This window comes from Alligator sinensis, unplaced genomic scaffold (assembly GCF_000455745.1).
Source record: "Alligator sinensis unplaced genomic scaffold, ASM45574v1 scaffold31_1, whole genome shotgun sequence".
In the NCBI taxonomy this organism is placed as follows: Eukaryota; Metazoa; Chordata; order Crocodylia; family Alligatoridae; genus Alligator; species Alligator sinensis.
Window position 1 is genome coordinate 1,126,070 of NW_005841884.1, and position 25,669 is coordinate 1,151,738.

The 25,669-nt window shown below is 43.0% G+C and overlaps 1 protein-coding gene across 3 annotated transcripts in view; it reads right to left on the minus strand.

The window, feature by feature from the left end:
* RABGAP1L (RAB GTPase activating protein 1 like) overlaps positions 1-25,669 on the minus strand; it is a 452,085-nt gene that overhangs the window by 189,366 nt on the left and 237,050 nt on the right. For all 3 annotated transcript variants that reach the window (XM_025196731.1, XM_006017708.3, XM_006017709.3), the window contains exon 13: positions 5,056-5,169. In XM_025196731.1, the coding sequence (XP_025052516.1) occupies positions 5,056-5,169 (114 nt within the window). The remainder of the gene's footprint in view (positions 1-5,055; positions 5,170-25,669) is intronic.

Here is a 25,669-nt window from a genome sequence, read left to right on the forward strand (position 1 = left end):
ATATGTAAAGATAAGGTGAGCATCTAAATATGATGCTGCTGCAATGGAACAAATCAGGGAAGAAACTGAAGGACAAAGAAGTAACTGGACAGAATAAAGGAGTAGCTTTGCCACAGTGAAGGGTGAGCCAAGAGCAATCAATCAAGCTTGGCATACAAAAGTTATAAACCATGACAGCAAAAAAGCAACAAAGACATTATTCAGCATTTCAACTCTGCTATCTCCTAAAGTAAGGAAGTCCAGAAGAATGCATAGTGGGCACCACTGGTATTAGTTTCTTCTAGAAAAATAGTTTGTACTTCTTCTCCCATGCTGGGCACAACCAGACAGACAGACACATGAACAACTGCTGCAGTGGAAGGCTCTGTCACAGTAAACAACTTGTCACACTGACTTTTCTCATGAATATTTTATCCCCATTTTGAAAAGTGCAATAGGATCAGACAAAAGCTACCAACTAAATCAGCAAAAAGGAATAGAGTACTGAACTATCCCATGATACAAGTTCTGGCGACCCTCCTACAGCGTCTCTTATTAAAGGAAACACTGACACAAGTTTTTGAAATACAACAAAATCCTATTTGCAAAAATAGACAAGTACTGCATTTACTTGTGTTCGTTGTGCAATAAGATTATTAACCTAGATAAAATGGGATATTGATTTCCCTGCAACTTACTCAGTTACTCCTATTAAAGTCACAGCAGTTGTTTCTCCATCAAATAGGAGCTACTGTAACAAGAAAATGAGAAAAAACAACGCGTCTCAAATTAAACTGTGTACTGTAGGCACTCCAATCCAAACACTAGAGAGGTCTATTTCTGCCAAGTGCTTCGATTCCCTGTAGCATGGTGCCGTTAACTACACATGTAAGCATGGAAGTAGGTCACCAGTACTATTCCATTATGCATTGTGGCACAGAGAATGAACTCTTCAAAAACAGCTTGAATTTTCATATTATTTACAAAAGACAGAATACAAGAAAAAAATCTTGTCAGAATCCATTTGATCTGTGTAAGATCAAACAATCTGAAGCACCCAACAGTCTCAAATTCAGAGTTTGTACCTGCTAGTTCTTTTCTTTTCACTCATCACCAGTCAGCCTCACAAGTTCATTTTTAGATACTCAACTTCATCACAAAAATGTTCTACAACAGAAAAAGCTTTGAGCATTCTTGATTTTCTCCTGTTCTAAAGAAAAGATGAAGAGAAGAAACTAAAACTGACAGACCCATTAAAACATGGCAGTGAGCTTTTAACAGTCTTCTTTCTTATCTGACAGCTCTGATCATTTCTCATTTCACTGGGTCATAGAGAAACTCTCTCTCCTCCAGCTTTTTATCCTCCCACTGCAGAAAACAGACCTTTCCTGGCCCTATTAAATAGCAGCATTCTTCAAATGTCTCATGTATCCACGTTAGGAGAGCAGCAGGAGTACACAGTATCTCTGTTAAAAGATTAGAATATAAGACTGCCATACCACTGCTTTCAGTACTATTTCTTTTAATGAAATCACATCTATCATAAGCAAGTTTGTTAGCCTATACAAATCTTTTTTCTAATGTATAAGCCTTTTTTTCTAACATATAGTTTCTTGTACCATTTGACAAAACTTGAGGTCAGGTTAGACACAGGCTCAGAAGACTCATCCATAAGTTAAACCAGAGTTCCCCAACATCCCAAATGCTTTGCAGCCCTCAGCTGGGCTGTCTGGCTCTAGAGAGCAGGGATGGCCTCACCCCTCTGCTTCCTAGCCAGAGTTTCAGTGGGGACTGCAGGCATCCCCCCCTTGTTGCTCAAGCAGGGATTCCTCCTTCCCTCCCCGCATCTCCCACAGCATGGACCCCAGCCCCACAGACCCTAGGCATGTGGTATGCTAGCTAATGCTGCTAGGTGCCTGTGTGTCTCCAACTGCACTGGGACAGGCAGACAGAACAGTGTCAGCTTAGCGCTTTTTGGAGCTAATCAACAGGTCACCTGGTACTATCTCTCTGTTCCTTCCTTGGAAAAAGCTGTTTAAGAAGAGCTTGAACTAATGAGGGAGGCTTTGTTTTGTTGATGGGCTGATAAATACAGTGCTATCAGCTCCCTCACCTCACGTTTGCAGACAGTATGAAGAAACAGGGAGAGGGAGATTGAAAAGCTCAGCATCATCAACAGATGCATGCACTGCATACAGCCTCTTCGCCTTGGAGAGCTAGCTGGGGGTTAGGGTCTGGCAACACTCTTGCCCCTTGAGCAGCAAGTGGGGAAAAGCCTGGGATAGTGCAGGTAGGGTTGGGGTTTATACCCCCTCCCTAACCAGAGTGTCCTACCGGGGCCTGGCCATGCCCCCCCACAGCTCAGCAATGTGGAAGTAAAGGGAGGGCTGCTCTAGCGCCCCCCTGGCTTCTAGCCTGAGTCACTGCAGGCATGTGCCTGCATTTCTTCAGTACAGAGGGAACATTGCAAACTGGTTCAACCTAGGCAGGTTAGACTAACCTGCAAAAATTGAATCAATTCAGGTTCAGGCTTTTGAATGTCCATCCCTAGCCCTGATGTCCACATAATTTTGCACACCACCTCCAGCACAAGAAGCAAAAAGTTAGTAGGGCATGGTTGAAACTCACTACCAGAACAGACAAACCTTCTCTAGGATGGCCAAGACTTGGAAAGCATCTGTCCACTACTCACAGGGCCTCACCAACACTCTTGTTCCTGACAGAAAGACAGGGCAAAGGATCCAAAATCAGATTCCTTCTAGCAGGTCCAGAACCTTCCTCTAGACCAATAGAGAAAGGATCCCTATGAGCAATGGCCCATTTAATGGAAGAAAGGGCAAAGTTCTAAATGTCTCTGGCATTCTTCAAAAGTGGGAAAAAGGTCATTGCCACTGGATACATACAGACATTCATTTCTACTAGCAAGAATTTCTCCAAAAATTCTTACCAGAAGAAAAAATAACTCAGGAGCAAGACAGCATCTGGCTGAGAACCCCCTGCTGTTCACTCACCAACTAACTATCAGGAACCCAGCCACCGAATCCCCAGGTGTTTTAGGCCTGTGGAATCTGAACAGAGTCTAGACAGCTTTTGAATCTTGGCGCAACGTTACTAGCTACTGTTTAACAACCATGTAAGTAGCTGTTGGAATGGAGGGTATTTTGCCATCATTAATTATATGAATAATATCCCTACACTTTTCTCCAATACAGAGCAATATTTACACACACTTCTGTCTTTTCTGTGATATTACTGACAATTCTACCACTTTCACCTAGTAATGGAATGAAAGAGAAGACAGAGCACCAGTAAGAGAGAAGCACTTGAAAACCTGGAAGTGGGGCAGGGAGGTAACCCTGTTTAGGGAATGCAAGAAAATCAAGCACAGAGGGAAGAAAAGTAAAAACCTTTTTATAAGATATTTTGGATTACAGAAAGTTTTTAATTGCATATCAGCTCAAATTACATGTTGAAAGTCACAGAATAGCTAGTAACCAATTCTACCTGAGGGGAAGTATTTCATTTCACAATAGGATGTGTACATTTAATGTGATATAACTCAGTGTAACTAATAATTCAACAGCCTTGTTAAAATAACCCATGCTGCCAAAAAGTAATTACAGAAAATTATGGCAATATAACAACACACCTAGCTGTGGTGTCATACTTCCTGCATCTCTCCATATGGCAGAGCTACTTGTATACTAGGGCTGTGCGAAGCTTCACGTGCTGATTTGATTCAGAGAAGATTCAGCTCAATTCGGTGGCCGAATCTCCGAATCTGAATCAAATCAGGGGATGAATTAAAAGGTCAAATTGATTTGAAGCTCTCCGAATCAATTCGGAAAAGATTCAGAGAGCTTGGGCAATTTGGGCAGTCCCTGCTCACTGCAACATGGAGCTGGACTCAGACTCCATGCTGGTAAGTAGGAGGTGGGGGAGCTGGAGGAGGCGGGAGAGGATCATGGGGGGACCCCTGTCAGGCCGCATCCCCTGCCTGCTCCCCCAGCCCCCCTGAGCACCCTCTGACCCCACCTGCTCTCCCAGCCCCCCCATAGCTGCCCCACCCCCCCAGCTGCCAGCCCTTTAAAAAAAAAAAAGCCTGATGCATCAGCTGCTGCAGCAGCCTTGGGGCTTCTGAGGCCTCATAGCAGAGACCCCAATGCAGCATGGGGCAGTGGGGGGCCAGTGGGGATCATCCCCCTGCCTGGCAGCAGCCAGTGAGTGGGTTTTTTGTTTTTGTTGTTTTTTAAAAGAGCTGGGAGCTAGTAGAGCAGGCGGGAGAGCAGGAGAGCGGGTGGGGCATGGGGCCGATTCGGAGATACGGCCGATTCGACGGTGGCTGAATCTCTGAATCAGATTCGGCCGAATTGATCCGGGACAGTGATTCAAATCACTGAATTGAATCACTGTCCCCCAAATCGGCCGAATCTGAATCCAAATAGAATACTAGTCGCTTCACACAGGCCTACTGTATACCCCAAATCAAGTCCCCTCACATAGTGCAATAGTCTCCCCGTCTGTAAAATGGAGGTAATGATATTTGCCCTCCTTCACTGGGTGCTTTGAAAGCTGTAAGTGAAAAGCACTAAATAACAGTATCTGTGGAAGTCAGATATCCTACACCTTAGTGCCACTGCTACAGGGAGGCTCTTTACTATACGGTCACTGCAGAACTAGCTCTGGAGTTCTGTTGCCCTGGAAACTTTCCACAAGAGAGCTAGCAGCAGTCCTGGGCCACTACTGCAACAGACTTGTGAAACCTTATGGCCCATCAACAAAACTGACTTGAGGTCATTCAATTTCCAGTCACACGTTGGAAGATACAGAATATCCCATTACAATGTCTACTTTAGTAGGCCTTATCCTGAGAGAACACTAAAATTACATGTGTAATTCAACTAAAGTTTTTAAGATCCTACTGACTGTTGATCTGAATCAGGCCAAAATTACTAGAAACAAAATAACAGGAAACTCTGCAATCCCCTCTGCTGTCTCCCTCCCCACACACGCCCCCATCCCACCCCTCAAACATACAAAAACACTTTTTTTTTGTAGCTTGAGATTTTTCTGTACCTTACAGATCTTGTATAATGATTCCTGCCCGTCTCCCTCGGTATCTTTGAAATAATCATGTGCTGGAAATGTGCGATGAATGTCTCGTGTAATCACACTCTCTTGCACAGAATCCTGTGAAAGAAAGAGAAATCAAGAGTATTAGCAAAGTTACAGTGTAATTAAATATGCAGAATGTAAAATCCAAACTGCAGTTAACATGGATCTATTTGCTGACTCTCTCTGACTCAACCATCAAAAATGCATTTAAAAAAAAAACCCAGACTCAGCTTCGATAACCAGATGACAACTGCATTAGCAAGAGCAACGTGGCAAGTTTTGTCCTTCAGCCTTAGAATCCAAAAGCTTAAATTTTTGTTACTACTTTAAGACTAGTGGGAAACAATCAGTCATTTCATTGTAGCTGCCTTTTTCCTGGCAAAATTTGTTATTATATTTCTCTGAATGTCAATAAAACAGAATTAGAATACCTCTAGCAACCTCAGAGATGCAGATCTTTCACATGCATCAAACAAGCACAAAAACAGTGCTGTGTAATTACAAATTAAAAATGCTAGTTTGATAATGGCTGCTACTTGATAATGTTTAAAACTTAAGATTCAATTATCTCAACTAAAAGTAAAAAATAATTATACTATTAGAATCCACAGCAAACAATCACTAATATTTTTTCTCTCTCTCTCTTTCAAAAAAGCAAAAGGAGAGACTGGGTGATTATTTGTCAGGTAAGTCCATGCTTTCTCTTGCTACCAGAATATCTTCCATTTAGCTGCATTTTCATGCTGGCTAGTAATTAGACCAAAAGAACAGAGACTGTTTGAAAAGCTGTTTATCAGCCAAAACAAACCTTTAAAATGCTGCATGTCAGTCTTAAGAAAAGTTTAAAGAATGTATCAGGCAGTTCTAAGCAGGCATTGATGCTATAATTACAGTAGGATAAACATTTGTCTCTTGGTCATGTTACATTTTTAATTAAATCTTTGAGGATGAGGGAAGAGAACAGTGTCCTGACCTGGATTATAAATTACTTTTTATTTTTTTGTGACTTTTTAGGTAAAATTTCACAGAACCAAAGTATGTTACATAATGTGAAATGGAAAATAATGCCTTTAAAATACATTTATTATAAAACTGAACAAAAACCTGTATTCACTGTACAGGAGGTTCTAAACTCTGGGGCTAGAAAAAGAAACTGTGATCCAGAGTCATCTACACAGTTGCCCCAAAGTCTCCCTGCTCAGGACAATCCTTAGGTCTCAGAGACTCTGTAATGAACCCATGCCACTCACACCTATGGCTGCCAGTGTAAGGGTAAGTCAGATCTCCACATACAACCTAACAGCCTCCTGGAGGCATTCTCAACTGATGCACATGAAAACATCCTGCAGACTATTTAAATCTGTGTCTAAGGATTGGAATGGTGCCCAATCCTCTGCATGATTAGGAGAGCACAAGACACATTTGTATGCCTCCACTCAGCTGGCTTGAGCATTCATGTACAGCTGAGAAGGCTTCAATTTTATAGAAGAATAATACAGCCAAACATAAAATGTCAAGCAAGTTCCTAACTTATGTGGAATACAACTTTCTGCTCCAGAAGGATGAGGATACAAAAAGGAGATCATCTGTCTTGGATCTTGTCCTGACCAGTAGGGAAGAATTGGTGGAGGATGTGAAAGCGATGGGGAACTTGGGAGGAAGCAATCACAATATGACAGAATTCATGATCCTCAGATAGTTCTGCTGACTTCATGCTTTTTCTAAGACACTGGATTTCAAAAGGGCGGATTTCAACTGACTCAAGGAGCTAACAGGCCTGGGCCAACTGAAGGATGCAGGTACCCAGGATGGCTGGAAACTTCTAAAGGGCACAATATTGGAAGCCCAACAAGAGGCTATTCTGACATGATGGAAGCACAAGAAGAATGGTAAGAGGTCAGTGTGGCTGCACAAGGAGATTCTAGGATGCCTCTAGTACAGGGGTGGGCAAAATGTGGCCCGCAGGCTGGATGCGGCCCACCAGGCCATTCTATCCGGCCCGTGGGGTCCTTAAAATATTTAGAAAATTAATATTTATCTGCGCTGGACTGCCTGTAATACGGCCCTTGATGGCTTGCCAAACCTCAATAAGTGGCCCTCTGCCTGAAATAATTTCCTGCCCCTGCTCTAGTGCAAAAGGAAATCATACAGGCAATAGAAAGATGGGCAGGTCACCAAATAAGTATACCAAGAACTTGTAGGGATAAAATCTAGAAGGCAAAGGTAAAAAAATGAGCTGCCCCAGGCAAGAGAAGTTAAAGACAACAAGAGGTTCTATAAATATCTTGGCCAGAAAAGGAAGACCACAGAAGATACAAGTCCACTGTTTAATAGCCAAGGTGAACTCAAATCAGAAGATGCAAAGAAGGTGGAGCTATTAAACAGCTTCTTTCCCTCAGTCTCCACAAAAAAGTTGTACTCAGAGAGCTAATAAGACTTATTTGGATAAGGAAGGGGACAAGTTGAGGGATGAGATTAAAAAAAAATAGGCAGAGAGCTTTTGATGCGTCTGAATAAATTCAAGTCAGCAAGGTCTGATGAACTTCAGCCCAGGGTACTAAAGGAACTGGCAAAAGATCTGGATTTCAGAGCCCTTGGCAATAATATTTCATGAAATTGTGGGAGACAGGCAAGGAACCAGAGGAATGGAAAAGGGCCAACATAGTGCCACTCTAAAAAGGCAAAAAGTGGAGCCCAGGGAATTATAGAATGGGTAGCTTCACCTTCATACCTGGGAAGTTACTGGGAGCATATCATGAGGGAGTCATTGGCAAGCATCTGGAAAAGGAAAGACTCATAATGAGCAACCAGTATGGATGTACTATGAACAAACTGTAAGAAACAAACTTGATTTCCTTCTTTGACACGATAACTAGGTGGGTGAATGAAGGGAATGCAGCAGACTTTAGCAAAGCTTTTGACAAAGTGCCACATGTTCTTCTCATAAACAAATTGGAGAAATGTGGGCCAGACAAAAACTTGCACAAGGTGGATCGACAGCTGGCTCAATAGCCACAAGCAAAAGATAATCATAAATGAATCCATGTCAGAATGGCAGGAGGTTTTGTGTGGAGTCCCACAGGGGTTTGTCCTGGTGCTATTCAGTGGGTTTATTAATGACCTCGATACTAGAACAGAGAGCTTCTTGAGCAAATCTGTAGACATAAAACTAGGAAAGATTTTAAATATAGTAAAGGACTGGTGTGCAATTCAGAAGGATCTTGACAGATTGGAAAGCCAGCCTGGAGCTAACAGGATAAAGTTCAGTGCTGACAAATGCAAGGTGCTGCACCTTGAGAAGAATGATCAAAAACACAAATACAAAATAGATGACATCTGGCTGCATGGCAGCACTAGAAGAGGACCTAGGAGTCTTCATAGATCACAGACTCAACATGAGTTTGCAATGTGAAGCAGCTACACAAAAGGTAAATGGGATTTTGACTTGCATCAATAGGAGCATTAGGTGCAAGATACAGCGGGTGGTAGTGCTCCTTTGCTCAACATTCGCTAGTCCTCAGTTGGAGTATTGTGTACAGTTTGGGAGTCCACATTTTAAAAAGGATCTGAGGAAGCTAGAAAGTGGCCAGAGGTGGGCAACAAAAATGATAAAAGGCTTGGAAAGCCAGGCATACAAAGAGAGATGGAAGGAAACAGGCATGTTCAGCTTGCAGAACAGACACTTAAGAGGGGACATGATATAGCAGTCTTCAAATATCTGAACGCCTGTGTAACAGGAGGCTCAACCCCTATTATTGAGTGAGAGTCCACGCAATAGAGTTAAAGGGAGGTAGAGCCCCAAGTTGCAAAAGCTGCAAGCAACTGACCTGGAGCAAGCTGCAAAAGAAATATGCTACAGCAGGGGTTGGCAACATTTTTGGGCAGTGTCAAAAATACCCCAACCTCAACTTGTAAGATGTTAGCATGCCAGGGGTCGAAGGTGGGGGAGTGACAAGGGGCCCCATCTTTGTTGTGGCAGCACAGCCCAGGTCCCTTCTCCACCATCCGCCCCAAGGCATGCATGCCAAGTAAAATGCCTTTGCGTGCCATGCTCTGGCACATGTGCTAGGGTTGCCTATGCCTGTGCTACAGGGTAGAGCTTCAGACAACCTAGTTAGGTGATGGTTGTAGCACAGCTGAGCAGGCTGCTGATGACAGTAATATGTAACCTCCGCATCCAGTTAACAGATTGAGAGATCACATGAATGGAAGAGGGCAGAGCCTAATATAGGGATGAGCAAAGTCTGGCCTACAGGCCAGATCTGGTCAGCAGTGAACTCCATTTCCCAGCCACCCCTGCACATGACTGGGGCTGGTCTCCATGGAGACCCCAGCTGCAGCTGCACTGTGAAAGCTCAAGGCTGAGGCTGCCAGGGAGACCAGCCCCAGGCATGCTGGCAGGGCACACAGCAGAGCCAGGGCCTTGAGCCGCAATCTGTAGCTTTCATATTCTGGGCAGGGGTCCGCAGGCAGGGGACTGTGACTCTGCTCCTGCTCCTTGCAGTGGTAACAACCTAGTCTGGAGCAGGTGCAGAGCTGCCATCCCCTGCCTGCGCGCCCTTGCTCAGAGTGTGCAGGCTACAGATTGTGGCTCTGCCCTGGCTCCAGACCAAGCTGCCCCCATCGCAAGACCCCAGCAGCTCCAGAGCAGCTCCCTGCCCTGCTCTGCCATGTGCCCTGCCAGTGTGGCTGGGGCGGTCTCCATGGCAACCCCAGCCTTGCGCTTTCACAGTTCAGCTGTGGCTGAGGTCTCCACGGAGACCGGCCCCAGCCATCCGGGCAGGGGCTGCTGTTAAATGGCATCCAGCTGCTAGCTGGATCAGCCATTTTGCCCGCTCCTGGCTTAGAACTATATAAGCCTGGCTCCTGGTCTGAGGGGAACATTTTGGAAAAAAGACAAGCTTCCTGAGAAAAGGCTGCAAACTGAAGGATTCACAGACAGTAAGGTATCTTGAGCAGGTGAGAGCCAGCTAAGAGTGGAGCGTGTTTTGTCTGTGGTAAAGGTATCTAGAGAGGTTCGGTATTAGGTTTATGATTTATTTATGTTGGCTGTGAAGCATGGAGTGGCCAATAGGGGAGCATGGAGACCACTAAGGGTGCCCAGTAGAGGGGTGCTGTGCTGATTACAGTAACTGTAGAGCAACACCCCTGCAAAAGCACTAGGGGTGGCTGGAGAAAGCGCTGGGTATGCTCTGTCTGAGACAAAGCGGATATCAGATTATTACAACTAAGGGGAGCTAGAACTGCTCCATAGGCCACCCAGGGGAGTGCTAGGGTACCCTGTCTAAAATGGGCAGTGTATAAGCAGGTATGTCCAGGGTGCATTCACCCTATGAGGATACCAGGGTACCTAGAGAGGGCACTGGGTGCACTCTATTTGGGACAGAGTAGGCACAGGGCAATTATTCCCAAGAGGCGCTTTGACCGCTCCAGGAGGTGCTTCAGGAGTACCAGGGTAGCCTGTCCAGGACAGGCAGAGTGTAGGTGTCATCAAGTGCCCTCCAGGGGGTGCTTACTCAGGACTGCTGTGGCCTCTGAGAGTACCCCTTGAAGCCAATCTGGGCTTAACTTCTAATGCAGGAGGGGAGCCTGAGAAACCTCCCACACAAGACCACAGACTTTTTGGTCTCACCTTTCCTGATTCTCTGTGGCTCTGACTCAAGGAGTCAGCATCCAGTTCTGCTCCTGAGAGAGAAATGTCACCTCTTCTTGGGGCAACCAAGTGCAACCCCCAGTTCCAAGCAGCACAGCAGACTGTCTTCAATAAAGGCATTTATTGGGACAAAGGCTACCCAGTCAGAGGTTCTTCGTTCTCTCCAAAGGAGTTAAGTAGTCCTTTTGTCCCTAGTCTAGTCCACATAGCCCTGAGCACCCCCAAAAAATACTCAGCTATGCCTTTCCAGCTTTCCCAAGCTCCTTTACTTTTCTCAGTCCCCAGATTCTTCTGGCCGTGAGCTGCCAAACTGCTGTCTTCCAGCCTGCTCTCCCATTGTAATGGTTATCTCCTGGACACCTCCTGGATGTTGGGCATCTCACCTTTGTTGATATGTCAACGCCATTTAAAACTCTGCTGATGCTAAAAGTCTATCTGGCCTCTCTTGGTCCTGCATGTAACCAGACCTGGCTCTTAATCCTTCATTTTTTGTACAAAGGCTAATAAGGTGAACTGAGTCACACAAGTTTATAACAATGTGAATAGATTTAACACAGGAATATCACAATAGAAACTGTAGTCCATTATAGCAGGCAAGCACATCCAATGCACAGAGCAGAGTGAGGGCAAGCATGACCAGGGAGAAGGCTGAGTCTGAGCCATGCACACTATGGAGAGGGCTAGAAGGTTGAGCCTGAGTCAAGAGCATTGTGGATGGAGCAGCCATGAGAGGAGGTTGAGAGTTCAGGGAGCAAACTGCCCAGAGTAAATGGAGGTAGGCAAGTTGGCTTGGAAGGATGGCTTTAAGACAGGAAGCCCAGAGGACCTGGTTAGGGGTAGAAGCCCTACGGTAGATGCCAATTAAAGGCATGAAACCCTGACACAGACTAGTTGTAAACTCACCAAAAGCCTGAAATCAAAGGCAGGGCCTGATAGATAAATCAGAACTCAGTTACAATCTGAGAGGGCCAAAATCTGGTGGGTCCAGATAGGCTTTAGAATAGCAAGAGAGAGAACTGAACCTGGGATGCCAGCAAGCAGCTACTTGCAGGGTTCTCCTACAATGATTGATGATTGGGCCAGATAAGCTGCCCTATGATAAGCAGAGTGGTAGAAAGCACTTATAAGGCACCTATACGCAAGCACCGAAGCTGCTCTGATGCAGTGGAATTCCAGCATGTCAGAGCAGACTTAATTTATCAAGTCAGCTGGAGCGTGACAATTGCTGTGCTCCAGCAGCCTCCTGCGGCTCAAGTATCAGCGTCCCTGCTCAAGCGCCCCGACGCCATTTTTAAGCGCAGCGATGCTGATACATGAGACATGGCAATGCTTTAATTAGAGCAGCTATCGGAGTGCCGAGAGCCACTCTAATTAAAGCAGTGCCCCCCCCATCCCCAAAGCGTGTGTAAAAGTGCCCTCAAGTGCCACTCAGGAGACTGAGGGCAGCCTCCCAAATTATAATAACTAACAGCAAAGGCGTGGCAGGAAGGATAAAGGGAAGGTAGCTAAAAGGCCGAAGGCATAGTAGGTTGGTCTAATAGCCTGCCTGCTACAGACTTAGTTGTAGTTCTGAACCTGCTACAGATTGCCACAAAGGAGAACACCTTTTCTCTCTTGCTGCAGAGAGCAGGACCCCAGGCTAAAGGCTTGAACTTGCAGCAAAGTAGATTTACTTAAAAAAACAGGAGAAACCTCTTCACTGTTAGACCAGGGATGCAGTGGAATGGACATCATAGGGAAGTTGTGGAATTTCTTCACTGGAGCTTTTCAGGAAGAGATTGGATAAACAGTGATCAGGGAAGATCTAGGACTAGCTATGCCTAGGAGTACTCTGTAAAGAGCAACAATGAGAAGCCCAAGAGCCAACCCTCACCCTCGTGCCCCCCAATACAGATTGCTTGGAGATCATGAGAAGAGCTCTGCAGCCTGAAGCAGGTGAATATTGAAGAGTACTATACTTAGCAACAGGAGAATGAAACAGAACTCCACCATCTGATTTAGTTATGAAATAATATTAAAGAATCTGGGATAAGATTTATAGTAGGGATTCAAAAAAAGGAGTTCAGGCTGTCCAGTAAGAGAGTATGATGTGGTGGTTTGCTTGCTGTCCCCAGGTTGCAGAGCAGAATGGAAGGTGTTTAGTATTTCTCATGCTTTCAGGCTTTGCTGGCTGCCACATGAGACCAGAGAGGAATTTTTTTCCCCTCCTGTTGCTATATGTATTAGGGTGTTTCTATTTCCCCCTAACCCTCCTCAGAAGCATTGGGTTTTGACTGCAGACAAGGCAGGAGACTTTGACTGGGGTATGTCAATGCTCCTGTTCAGCCTAAACCCGGAGGTTCCTGGCTAGAGGGTCTTGCCCTTCTGTTCAGGTCAGACCAATCACCACATCTGGGGTCAGGAAGAAATTTTACCCTGTGGTCAGAATGATATGGACTGTCGGGTTTTTGCTTTCCTCTGTAAAGGAAGGCATGGTCCTTTTCCCTGAATCTCTTGAGGACAATTTAAGAACCCTTGCAGCACCAAGGCACTGACCACTATTGTCCCCCTGCTTTACCTAGGTCAGGTTAGGGTGCCATACCTTGGAGCTGTGTAACAGAGTTGATTACACAGTTGTAGTAACAGGTTGGACTAAATGACCTCCAGAGGTCCCTTCCAGCCCTAGTTTTCTACGATTCTATGTGACTATGCACAAATGCAGTGTAAGCATAACTTCTTGCCTAACAGTGTTCAGCCAAGCAGCACAGGCAAGGCCAAAGTGTGTTTTAAACCTATATTTTAGCTCACTTCTCTGTTCTCTGCTCTTATTCCCTTGCTGTCATCTTTTGTATCCTCTCACTCTTTTATATCTTCCTCCCCACTCCACCCAGCACTTGGAACAGTCTTCTAAGTCTTAAGTGGCAAGGGTATTTGTGTTATCATTTATTGGACCAACTGTACAGATCTTTTCCAACTATACAGTTGGTTCAATAGAAGATATCACAGAAAAAACCCTATTGTCTCTCTCATTTCCTCGACCATTGTGGCTACTCTACCACTCCAACCCTACTTTCAATTCTTGCACAAACAAGTCTCTCCCTAACTTTTTTTTTCAAATCCCTTCTTAAAACCTATTTCTTCTTCGAATACTTCCTATACCAAATTCCTCACTAATCTCCTAACCCAGAGTTTCCCAACCCCCATGCCGTGGCCTGGTACAACAGACCAGAAATCCAGAAGTGAATGGCATACTGCGGACTAGCAGCCAACCCTTTACTCCGTATAAAAAAGGGTTGGCGGCCAGTCCACAGTACACTGGTCACTTCCAGCCCGTAGTTTGCCAGTCCATGGTCTCAAAAAGGTTGGGAACCACTGTCCTAATCCTCAGGGGTCTAAAGAACTGTTTTGCCTTTGCTTAACTAAGTTCTTCAGAAGAGGGACTATAAACTTATCTGTATCTTGGAATGCACAAAGCATGTTGATTTATACTAAGCATTTCTAGGGCAGCCAGCAGTGTGGTATCTGACAACTGCACAATAATTGTAGAAGTAATTGACCAGGATTCATAAACATATAAAGAATAAAGAAAAAAAATTAAAATAGTAATAAAAATTTGTAAACACTGTTTTTTAATAAGACTGTCCATCTAGCATGGATATCCAGCTGCATATCTTCTCCTTCTCCCTCTAACTCTCCCCCCACATTTTAATGAGTATATTCATACATTTAGCTCTCCAAAAAAGTGAGGGAATAGGCTCTGAAGTACCAATGAGTTAGGGCAAATTATATAAACTGCAATCCTTTTCTTGTTCTCTTATTCGGAATCTATTAATTTGGTTCCATTTGTTATGTAATCCCTTTAATGCAAGTTCAGTTCAAGAGGTGAAAAAAAAAAAATCACTGAAATAGCTCACTACAACTTTTTGCTAGTGATCAAAGCAAGTCAAGTGGCAATTCTGTCCAACAATTAGTGTTAACAATCAAATTCCTGTTCCCTGACATTGAGAATGAAATTGTAAAGTATAGTCATCATATTTTTAACTTGTATTGAAAACAACTTCTTTTATTATAAGAACACCTGGTTTTGTACACATTCTTTATAAAATGCTGAATCCTTGACCTAAGATCATGATGAATCACAGGAAAATGGTAAAGGAAAATTCCAGGATCTCAGAAAAGATATTCTAATCGCTACATCTTATTCAGAAGAAGGCAGTAAATCAGGATTTGGTAACAGGTGTCCAATATTAGGCCATATTTCAGCATCGCTCACATAGTGGCACAGGGGGATAAGGAAGCAAAAAGTGTCTCCTTCATGCCCTTGCACTGATAACTTGCATCACAGTGGCAGGCTCCATAGAGTTGCTACTGACCTTCTCTAAGCAGGTTGGAGAGAGTAGAGCTAAAGCTCTACTGGCCCACTACATCCAGCAACATAGCCACACATACACACCACACAGGAATTTTTGCTGCAACAGGTATATCTCTATATATCTCATGCAATTTACTTCCTCTCTTGTGTAGCAGAGACATCATGAGGGAAGTTACAACTTCCCAAATCACAATCTAAGCAGTACTATCCTGAGAGTAGATTGTCATCTCATGATCTAGCCTGGGGTGATCAATACCTGGCCTGTGGACAAGATCCAGCACCCAAAGCAATGTCATCTGGCTTGCAGGGCTTCCCATGGGCTCAATTTGGTGGTGGGGAAATGGTTGCCACTCCCCTACTGCCAAATTTATGGATCTGTGGGATGGATAGTATGGCCCTAGATCATGGCCCTAGATCAAGCATGCAGGGCCCAATTTGGGCATGGGCAGCACAGGGCCGATCCTGGTTCATGGGGGCAGCATGGACTGCCTAATTCCCCCGTCCCCGGCCCCCCTCCCAGATACTGCCAAACTGCCCATGATCCTGCAGACTACTCTGGGGCCAGTTTTACTGGCATTCACTGGTCCCAAGAGCCCAACTGAAATAATTTGGGGTGGATGAAGGAGTGTACAGACGGGGGAGGGGAGGGGAGGGGAGGACCAGGGGGGCTCTCCCAACCCCACATTTCTGCCCTCCCCTCTTCCTAGCCTAACTTACATCCATCAACTCTCGGCACCAGTGAATAACAGTAAAACTGGCACCAAGAGTGGCTTGTAGGATTGGAAGGGAGGGGAAGGGGAGAATGGGACTGACTGGCTCACAGCTGAGAGTTGTCCAACCACGGGTGGGAGGAGTGGCCAGAGGGGCTAAAAATAACCCAATGCTGGGAGTGGTGGGGATGGAAGAGTGAAGCCCAAGGGCTCGGGCCAGCGGCCAGGCTTTCCCATTCCCAGGACTCTGCTCTGAATGTGTACAGAAGTTCAGTTAGATTGATCTACCCATACCCGATCAAACTTAGTGCACCTCCAAGGTACAGTTAAATTAGATCAGATTAGCCAATTTTTGACTGACTTAATTTTTCCTGGAACTTCTGTACAGTTTTCACTTAGATTGACCTAACTAGGGATCTGAGTGTAATATTTGCATATGGACAAACTAAATTAGATTGGGTGGCCATTTTTAATGTGATCTAACCTCCACCCAGACTCCCCAAATGTGTGTATGTACCCTAAGAGTTAGGGACAGAAAGCAAGAACATCAAGTACTTGTACACTGGCCTCTTTTGGCCCTACAGTACACACCAGGAAAAGTCAGGACAGCACTGGGCCATATAAACTTTTCTGTAGTCTCTTTTCCATGGCTGGCACCCTGTCTTAAGGGGTAGCCACCAGGACCTTTCTTCCCCTGGAAATATCCTTCATAGTGTAGCTTTCCAAGACATCCCTCTGTTAAAAATCAGAGTGGGTGTCAAGTGCCAGGGTAAGTATTGCACTGAGATGTGGGGTGCTAAACTGACAGCTTTGACCTCCCACAGTAAATTTCTAAGCAATCTCCACATCCAATCCCATGGGACAAGAAGAGCCACATCCCCAAAGGACAATGTAAGAGAAGCTTTAGAAAAAGATTTTTGTTTAAGCCTATTTCCAAAGCCACTACCACAGGAAGTTAATCCAAAACACAAAAAATTAAGAGAAATAAATCCTGGTAGGGCACAGTCTTCCCAACCAGTGTTAGATCAATCTCTGCAGTATATTTCTAGTATACTGCCCAATCTATCTACCATATTTTGAAATGCTTTTTCTGGGGTAGGTACAATTCCAACTTATCTAAAAAATCTACTTCTCTTTTGTTTATTGGTTCAGATATAGTGGTGACAGTTCAAGCTATTCTGCAAAACATTTAAGTATCAGGAAAGCAGCAAAAAAGACTTAGTAGAAAACCTAATATCTAGAATATGCCATATTTTGTTTGAATTTCTTCACCTACTTTTTCTATGAACCAAAATAAATGAACTCACACATGGAAACAACTTCCATGTCCATAGATACACTATCTCAGTATCTCTCTTCTTATATTAGTGCATTTCTAATGACCAATCTGCTTCTCCATATTAGTGTTCCCAGTTTCTCCCCTCTATTCTTTAGTGTGTATACATGCAAGAACAGCACCAATGGATTTTTTTTTCTAAGGTACATTACTTGAAAAGTACTGGAAAAGTACCCATCTTTTTCATTGTTACTATTCTATCCAGAAAGCCATTCAAGTTTGCCGTTCATATTTCTCTCCCCTTTTTATTGAGAATATAGCATTTAATTAGGTATGTAAGATTTAACAATGTAGCTCTCCAAAGAGACAGGCAAAGACATTTTCCGAGGGTAAAGACACAAATTCAAATCTTTTTTTAGTGAGGGAGACCTGACAGGAGTCAAGGTGGGATCAGTGAGCAGTATTAAGGGTAGGTGTTTTCAAAATAACCACAAGGAAGCAATTAGATGGTACAAAAATAACCTGGGCCAAGTGACACAGAAATGAACTTCTTACGAAAAAAATCTTAGTAGTCTGAATGTTGGGAAGTGCAAAGTGATGCATGTGGGAAAACTAACCTGAGATGCACATATACACTGATGAGGTCTATACTAACTGTTACTACTCAAGAATAAGATCTTGGAATTATTGTGGATACTTCTCTGAAAACTTCAGCCCAATATTCAGCAGCAGTCAAAAAGGCAAATAGAATATGACAAATGAAGAAGGAGATTGAAAATAAAATGGTAAATGTCATTATACCACTGTATAAGAGCACAGTATGCCCATATCTTGAACACTGTGTGCAGTTCTCATCCCTCACATCCAAAAGGATGTAATGGAACTAGAAAAGGAACAGAGATGGGCAGTACGATGCTATTCAAAGGCTTCCATACAAGGAGACAGTAAATAGGCTAGGACTTTTCAACTCAGAGAAACAGATAAATGGGGGAGTGGGGAGGGATATGATAGAGGTCTACATAATAATCAACAGCGTGGAGAAAGTAAATAAGGATTTATTATTTATTGTCTCTCTCAGTACTAGAACTAGGGAACATCTTTCACAGTGTGCAACTAACCTATGGCACTCATTGCCACACCATGTTGTAGAGGCTGATTGGTTAAATAACCAGGACTGGTTAAATAATCACTGAAAAAGGATTGGGCAAATTCATGCAGGGTGGGTGAATCAGTGGGTATTAAACAATATGATTTAGGGTGCAACCTACAAATTAGGACTTCTTAGGCCTCGGAATGCTGAAAATTATAAGGGAAGAAGGGAGGGGGACAGATCAGATCGGAAACCCACTGCACATACACTGTTTATGTTACCATCCATTCTCTGTCATTCTGAGATACAGGATATGGGCTAGATTCACATGTGGTCTGACCCATAGTCCAACAGAAGCCATATGTGAGTGTGCAATTAATGCCACTGTAGAAATACATAGTAAGATGCATAACAAGCAATTTGATTAACTTTCTAATCCATTCAGTTTACCACTTCCCTCTCAGAAACATTAGCTTAAAGTAGGTTTATGTTTATCACAATACATGTTTTTAGAAGGTGTTTATCATTTTAAAAGCCATCATCACTGTCTTGAGACAAAAAAAACAAACTTAGGAATTCAGGTTGGAAAGCATCAAGAATGATAACTTAAATGATCTCAGATACTAAAACATAGCTCCTTGCCACCAATTCAGAGGAATTATAGTCTGTTAAGGGGAACAGTTATCTCTGTGTCATGTATACTACAAATAAGATCTGAAACTAACAATCTGATGAATGAAATCTCTGGCTGAACCTTGATTCCTGGTGTTCCCAAAATAGCTCAGTAAATTCCATCATCTGTGAATTAATTGCATTCAGATACTTCCTAACATTGCACTTCAAAGTACTGAAATGCTACTTCATATTAAGTGTTGCTATCATCAATGACAGAACTGTTTTAAAGTGGAAAGGTTGGTGTATAAAGTAAGTTGGTTATTTAGTGTCACCTTTAAAATATGTTCCCTTTTGGAGAGACATGGACTCCTCTCCTTCAATTTTAAAATGGAAGCAGGTCTGTTCCCACATTACTGGTAGGTCCACTCTACAATGACACTTAAAATAGCAGATCTGATTTGTACAACCCTGCTATCTACTGCTAATCAGAACCTGTCAGAGAATAAAGAATATGTCCAAGAAGTTCTTTGTTTGAAATATCTCAAAGTTAAAGTAGAAGCATTATCTAGTTAAAAAGTAGTGAAACAAGAATATTAGAATTCTTTGTTACTTGCATCTTCTTGAGAATGGAGGGAGTTTTTTTCTCTATACAAGTTTAAACATAATCATAAAATATTTTTTAAATTATGTGACTACTAAAGCAGTAAAGTAACACCTGAGTAAGTTACATTAGGAATAAATAATTAAAAATGCACTGCCAACCACAGGTTACTAATGATGCACTACCAACCACAGCCTTAAGTGTAGATAATCTGAGACACAGACAGAGGCCAATCAGAGGATGCAGGTGTAATAATTAGCACCTAGATTTAATAGCTACCTATCAAAGACTACATCAAGTTTGACACCAAAAGGATAAAGAAAATATAGAGTCCAACTTCTCAGCCCACACTAGTACTTTATAAAGCTAGGAGAGGAATCATACTACCTGCCAAAAATTTACATATTGATGACAACGGTCAAGAAACAATTTGAAAGCAGGGACTGGATGATTTCTGATTTGGTTTCTTGTTCCCATATAATAAGACTGAACTGAGCCCCAATTAACATATAAAAACCATTAAACACAAGAGGTGATACTACCAATACCTTACACATGAAAGACTATGTCTTGGTTCAGCATCTCAGATCAAACAACAGTTCATCTTGGATATGATCAGCTGTACACCTATGAAACTCATATTTTATATCTCAATATGACTACACAATGAGCTGGGAACAGTTGGGGAAGGAGGGTGGACCTGGAGGTGGTGGTGACAGGTTGGAATAGAAGGGGCAGAAGAGTCTCATTAGAGCACATTCCTCCAGAACCAGGAAAGAAAGCCTGAATTCTTCACCATTCCTCAGCTGTCAGCAGATGTTCATGAAACCCACTGGCAAAGTATCTCATTTATTTTGAATGCCAAATGATGACAACCTACTAGTTTTCCCTTTAGTTCAGAAGTCTAACTAGCAGATCTAAAGATTGCAACCCCAATTTTTAACCAGGTTGGCATCAATAACATATTACATGATGTACTTTTTTTTAATCCCAGGAAATCTCTCTCTCTCTCTCACGCATGTGCACGCACGCACGCGCACGCGCACACACACACACACACACACACACACACAGTGGAGCTGAAGTCAAGCACTATAAATGCCAGAATTAAAATTCCCTGTACAACCTTATTTTGGGCCCCTTGTGCAAATGCATTATGAAGCAGTTTTAAATACTATGATCAACTGTTTTCCATAGGACTTCAGCCTCATGTGATACACAGACTATACCAGGTCTGGGAAGGAAGCTGCTGTGTGTAGGACCTCCATTTCCAACAAGAAAAAGGATGGTTTCATGGGTAAAAACTGCCTTGGGGTATAGACAAATGTACCTTTTAACCACTTGGAAAGGAAAGGGGGCAGGGGAAACTGATGCTTGGGAGCAAGCATCGGTTGTTACAATATAATTATTTTATCTGCCTGATCCCCAGCTGAATCAAGTTAGGAAAACTGCTCTTTGACTCTGGATGAAACAGGGTTTAAATTGGAAGGTTCTGCTACACATGTATGGCTACAGAATCATGCCAAAGTAATAGTTGCATCCTAATAGCTTACATCAGTATCCTTTGATATACAACTATTACATCTTTTTCAGGGTTTAGGAACATATAGCCCACAGGTTGGATCCAGCTCAGCTCAGGGGACCCGCAGCATGAACCAGTTGGACACCAGAGGGGGCATCTCCAGGTCCCACAGTCTTTGGGTCTTGTTTGCACATGCACTGTTCATTGACAGCTACAACTGAAGTCACTGGGAGATATACTCTGAACATATTAAGTGCTAAGTATCCTGAAAAATCGGGTCCTAGGAGTCTTAAACTGGACTCCCAAAATGAGAGGATAGCTCTGATTTTAAATGTCTCTGAGGCTCAGTTCTCCAGATAAAAATATGGTCTCATTTCAACAGCTTATTGTGAAAATCAATTAATATCTGTGAAGCACTCAGATGCTACAGTGATGAGTACCACAAAAAGTCCAAGAGGAAATTCATAATTATGTCCTTAGAGCAGAGTTTAAATAGTAAATAAGGCCTGGGATCAAGTGAAAAAAATACTTAAAAACTGCTCACTGAGTGAACACCATTAATTATGTGCACTGAATGAGGCAGGGGTCCTACTGGAAATTAAATATGATCTTGAAATGAAAGCCCATATTTTAGTACAAATGCACAGGGTACCAGATTAAGGTTGCAGGTAATTCTAATTCTCATACTTTCTAATTTATGAACATTTGATTTGGCAACCTTAATAAGTTTTGGGGGTTTTGGCATTGAATGTTTAAAGTAGTGCCCAGTGCTAAACTGCAAAGGCCTATGCTTTATCACATACCTAAGCCAAACGTAATACATCTGCCTGAGACCTACTCTAAGCCCCACTCTACACATTACAGGTATTTCACTAGTGACTGGTTAATTGTGCAATTACCTAGAGACCAGCTGCATGTGCAAAGTAGCTATCACACCATGAAAAGCTCCAACCAGCTATGAAGTTAGACCTTGAAAATGTGTATTAATTTTATAGCTGGTTGCTACTGAGCTTTAATTTGAAAGTGTAGCAGGGCCTCCCCCACAGCTGAGAGATCCGTCAGCTGATGGGGCTCCCAGCATCGGGGGTGAACCATGCCCAGCGTAAAACCTCTGAGTGCAAGGGATTGCAGGAGTTACAATCCCCAGGGCCCAGTGGTTTCCCACATCCCTGAGCCCTAGGGACTGCAGTAGCCACGATCCCCAGAGTCCAGGGGTTTCCCACTTGGGAGTGCAGGAAACCCCCAGACCCTGGGGGATCACAGCTCCCACAATCCCTAGAGTTGTGGGATGCAGGAAATCCCTGGGGTCAGAGGATCATGGTGATCCGCCAGTCCCACGGGTTTCCTGTACCCCAGGAGTGGGGATCTCTCTCTCTTGCCCCAGGGGGATTCTCTCACCTCCGGGGCAGGGAGATAGCCACAGTGGCAAACCTCTAGCCCCACGTGTACATAGGGTGCCCCCATGGATAAGAAACCCTCACCTGGGAGCCATGTATGGCATGGCAGGAAATGCAATTGTGTGAGTCGCGCATTAGATCCTATCGCACCTTTAGCTTCACAGGTAGAGGAGGCCTAACACTCCAGACCACTAAGTAGTTTCAAACAATTGAAATATTTTGTCAAAATGGCCTAATCCATACTTCCTTTTGCCAACCAATATCACAATTTCCAGATGTCCAGGAAAAGCAAGATTCAACCCAGGACCTGTAATGAGCTTTCTGTACATAAAATTGTGATGCATTTCAGATCTCATGTTCCTGCAGGACTAGACATTGAAACTCCACAGGATGAAAAACAGGATTCCCAGGCTGTAATAGGTATTAATCTTATGCGTTTATTCTGGAAGGCTCAAATGTTTTGACCTTTGAAATGGACTCTTTTTTCATACTAAGACACTATTTTAAGACACTTTCAGAGGTGATTTTTTTTCTTTGGTTGGTTGTTTTTCTTCTGTTTTGTTGTTTCTTTCTCACTCTGAGTTCTGTGGATTTGAGCAAATATAATTAAAAGCCCCTGGCTTTACAGGAAGTAAAAAGTAAAATTATTTTTCATATTATATAAAACATACACAGAGTATGTGAAAGACACAAAATAAGTAAAAATATGGTACATTAATAAGCTTCATCAGCACTGGTTTGGAATGGGCTGAATAGTTCACACATGACTTTGCCACTTGTGTTTAATATGACCTTCTCAAACTTGTATCTCCAGTTAAACCTTTACAGTATGTCATGTCATTACTCCTGCACACAAACTCATGCTTTTTCTTCTCACTATTGTCCACATATATTTAAATTCACACATGCATGCAGACCCATTCAATCTCAAAATTACTATCAGTTAGCTTTTAAAAAATCAAGTCCTATATTAGAACTTGCTTAGAGAACTTGTCTGCCACATACTGATGTTTTCTGTACTGAGTAAAAAGATTTTATAATAAACCTTTTATAGTTCAGCTCCTTTCCATAAATAGAAAAATCTCTCAATTATCATCTGTTTTTATTCATCAGGGAGTATAAAATGCACTGATCGAATGGTGCTAATTAAAAGAGAAACAGGAATTGAGAAAAAACAGAAGGACCTATTCCTAAGAGCCTTTTTAATATAGCTAGACATCAAGACACTTGGATAAAGTGAATGTTTTCCTTAGCTCAATACATATTTTGGTCAATTTAATGCTGTAGAATGGTAGTTTAACCTCGACTGTGGATACTGCTATCATGGCAAATGTCATGCTAGAAATGGGCCCAAACCAAAACCAAAACCTTGAATTAGAGCAGCCCAGAACTACTAGGGGCAAACCTGAACCTGGACTTTGTGCCCTTTGAACTATTAATTCACCTTTGTTCAAGAGGCCAGAAATATTCTATCATTCCACTTTCTCCCATTCTATGTAGCCAGTATCTGACAAAGATTTAAAAATAATAACAATTTTTCATGCCTTAGCTTATGGGTGGCCAATTAGACACCCAAAAAGAACCCAATTTTCAGGAAGCGCTAAGCCTCTATGCCAGGGGCAGGCAATTATTTTGAGTGGAGGGCTACTTACTGAGTTTTGGCAAGCCATCAAGGGCCGCATGACAGGCAGCCAGGGGCAGAAAAAGATTAATTTTCTAAATTTTTTAGGGGCCCTGTGGGCCAGATAGAATGGCTTGGCGGGCCACATTTTGCCCACCCCTGCTCTGTGCTCTCTAAATCCTTTAAAGGCCTTCAGTTCAAAAATCCAAAGTTACCAGTTGGCCTTTACCAGCTGTCAGCAAGCAAAAAGAATTATTTTTAGACAGACCAGGATTGGATCTGAACTCATCCTGAATAACATTAAAAAAAAAAAGAATCAAATATTAAATTTAGCTCAAATGTTTAATAAAGTTGATTAACCACTGAAACAAAATGTTAGTGGAAATGGTGCATAGTCCATCTTTTGGAACCTTCAGATCCAATCCAGAAAGTCCCCGAGACACATCTTTCCACATTTCAAAAGAAATGGGACAGTACATTTAATTGAAAAAGATGACAGGAAATACTTCTTTCACCCAGCTAATTTTTACACGATTTATTCACACAACACACAGATTGTTGCACTCACTGCCATAACAAGTCAACTTTGGTCAAGATTGAAAGGCCATTATATATTTATATGATGAGCAAAATATAAAGAATTATGATGACACACTGATCACCAACAAAATTTGGAAGGTATATTAGACCTCATGCTACAAAGGCTTAAACAGACCACTAAATATTAGAGATCAAGATAAAACCTTATGTGGGGCCAAATTATCGCACTGGCGCTGGCCCCTGTTAGAGACAGGCTAGAGGATTAGGCAAGATATTGGTTCTGATCCAGTATAGCTATTCATGTTCTTAAGAATTTTACAAAATATACCACATTTACCCAATTCCAAGACAACTTTGAATTTAAGACAACCCCCCAATAATTAGATTCTATACTTGGAGAAGTAGCAGCAGGGAGGGGGAGGGCAGGCCACCTGACTTCCAACCCTTGCCTCCCATAGTTCCTGTGCTCCACTGCCTCTACCCTCACAGCCTCTACCCCCCATTTACCCCTGACAGCCTATGCCCCGACCTGCAGCCTCCACCCTGCTTGAAGTTGCAGAAGCAGCAGCTCTAGGATGCTGGAGCTGCTGCCACTATCACCACTGCTACATGGCTGAGCCAGGCTGGAGCTACCCTGTGCTCTGTGACTCCAGCCAGAATGGGACCAGAGTTGTGCCTGATGCTAAGTAGTGGGGAAGGGGAGGCGGGAAGCATGGCAGAGGCAGCAGATGCCAGGTGTGGGGGGTAAGTGGTTGCTGTGGCTCTGACCCCAAGTCTGGGTCAGTGCTGAAGATGGAGCCACAGCAACAACCTGCCCCTCCTCCCCGCCTCTCAAACCCAAGACAAGGGGCTTTTTCTCCCTATGGATTTGAGCAAATATAATAAAACAGTGAAAGAGAGAGAATCCCATATTTCATACCTCTCCAGTTTTGAAAAGGAAAAAAGGAGGTTATATGTAACATTCAAAGGAACAGAGCAGAGACCAGTCAGGCCCAGGAAAGTATTATCATTCACTAAGAGACTGAGCAAATTTCCAATTTTTGTCGTAAAAATTCCTAGTTGTAGTAGGTCAGATACACTACCCCCAACTCTCAAAAAATTAGTACTGTCCTTAACGTTTTCTGCCTTTTTTCCCTGTTATGCATCCTCTTTTTCTGCTTTGTACTGTAGGTACTTTCTTTACACTATTTCAAACTTGC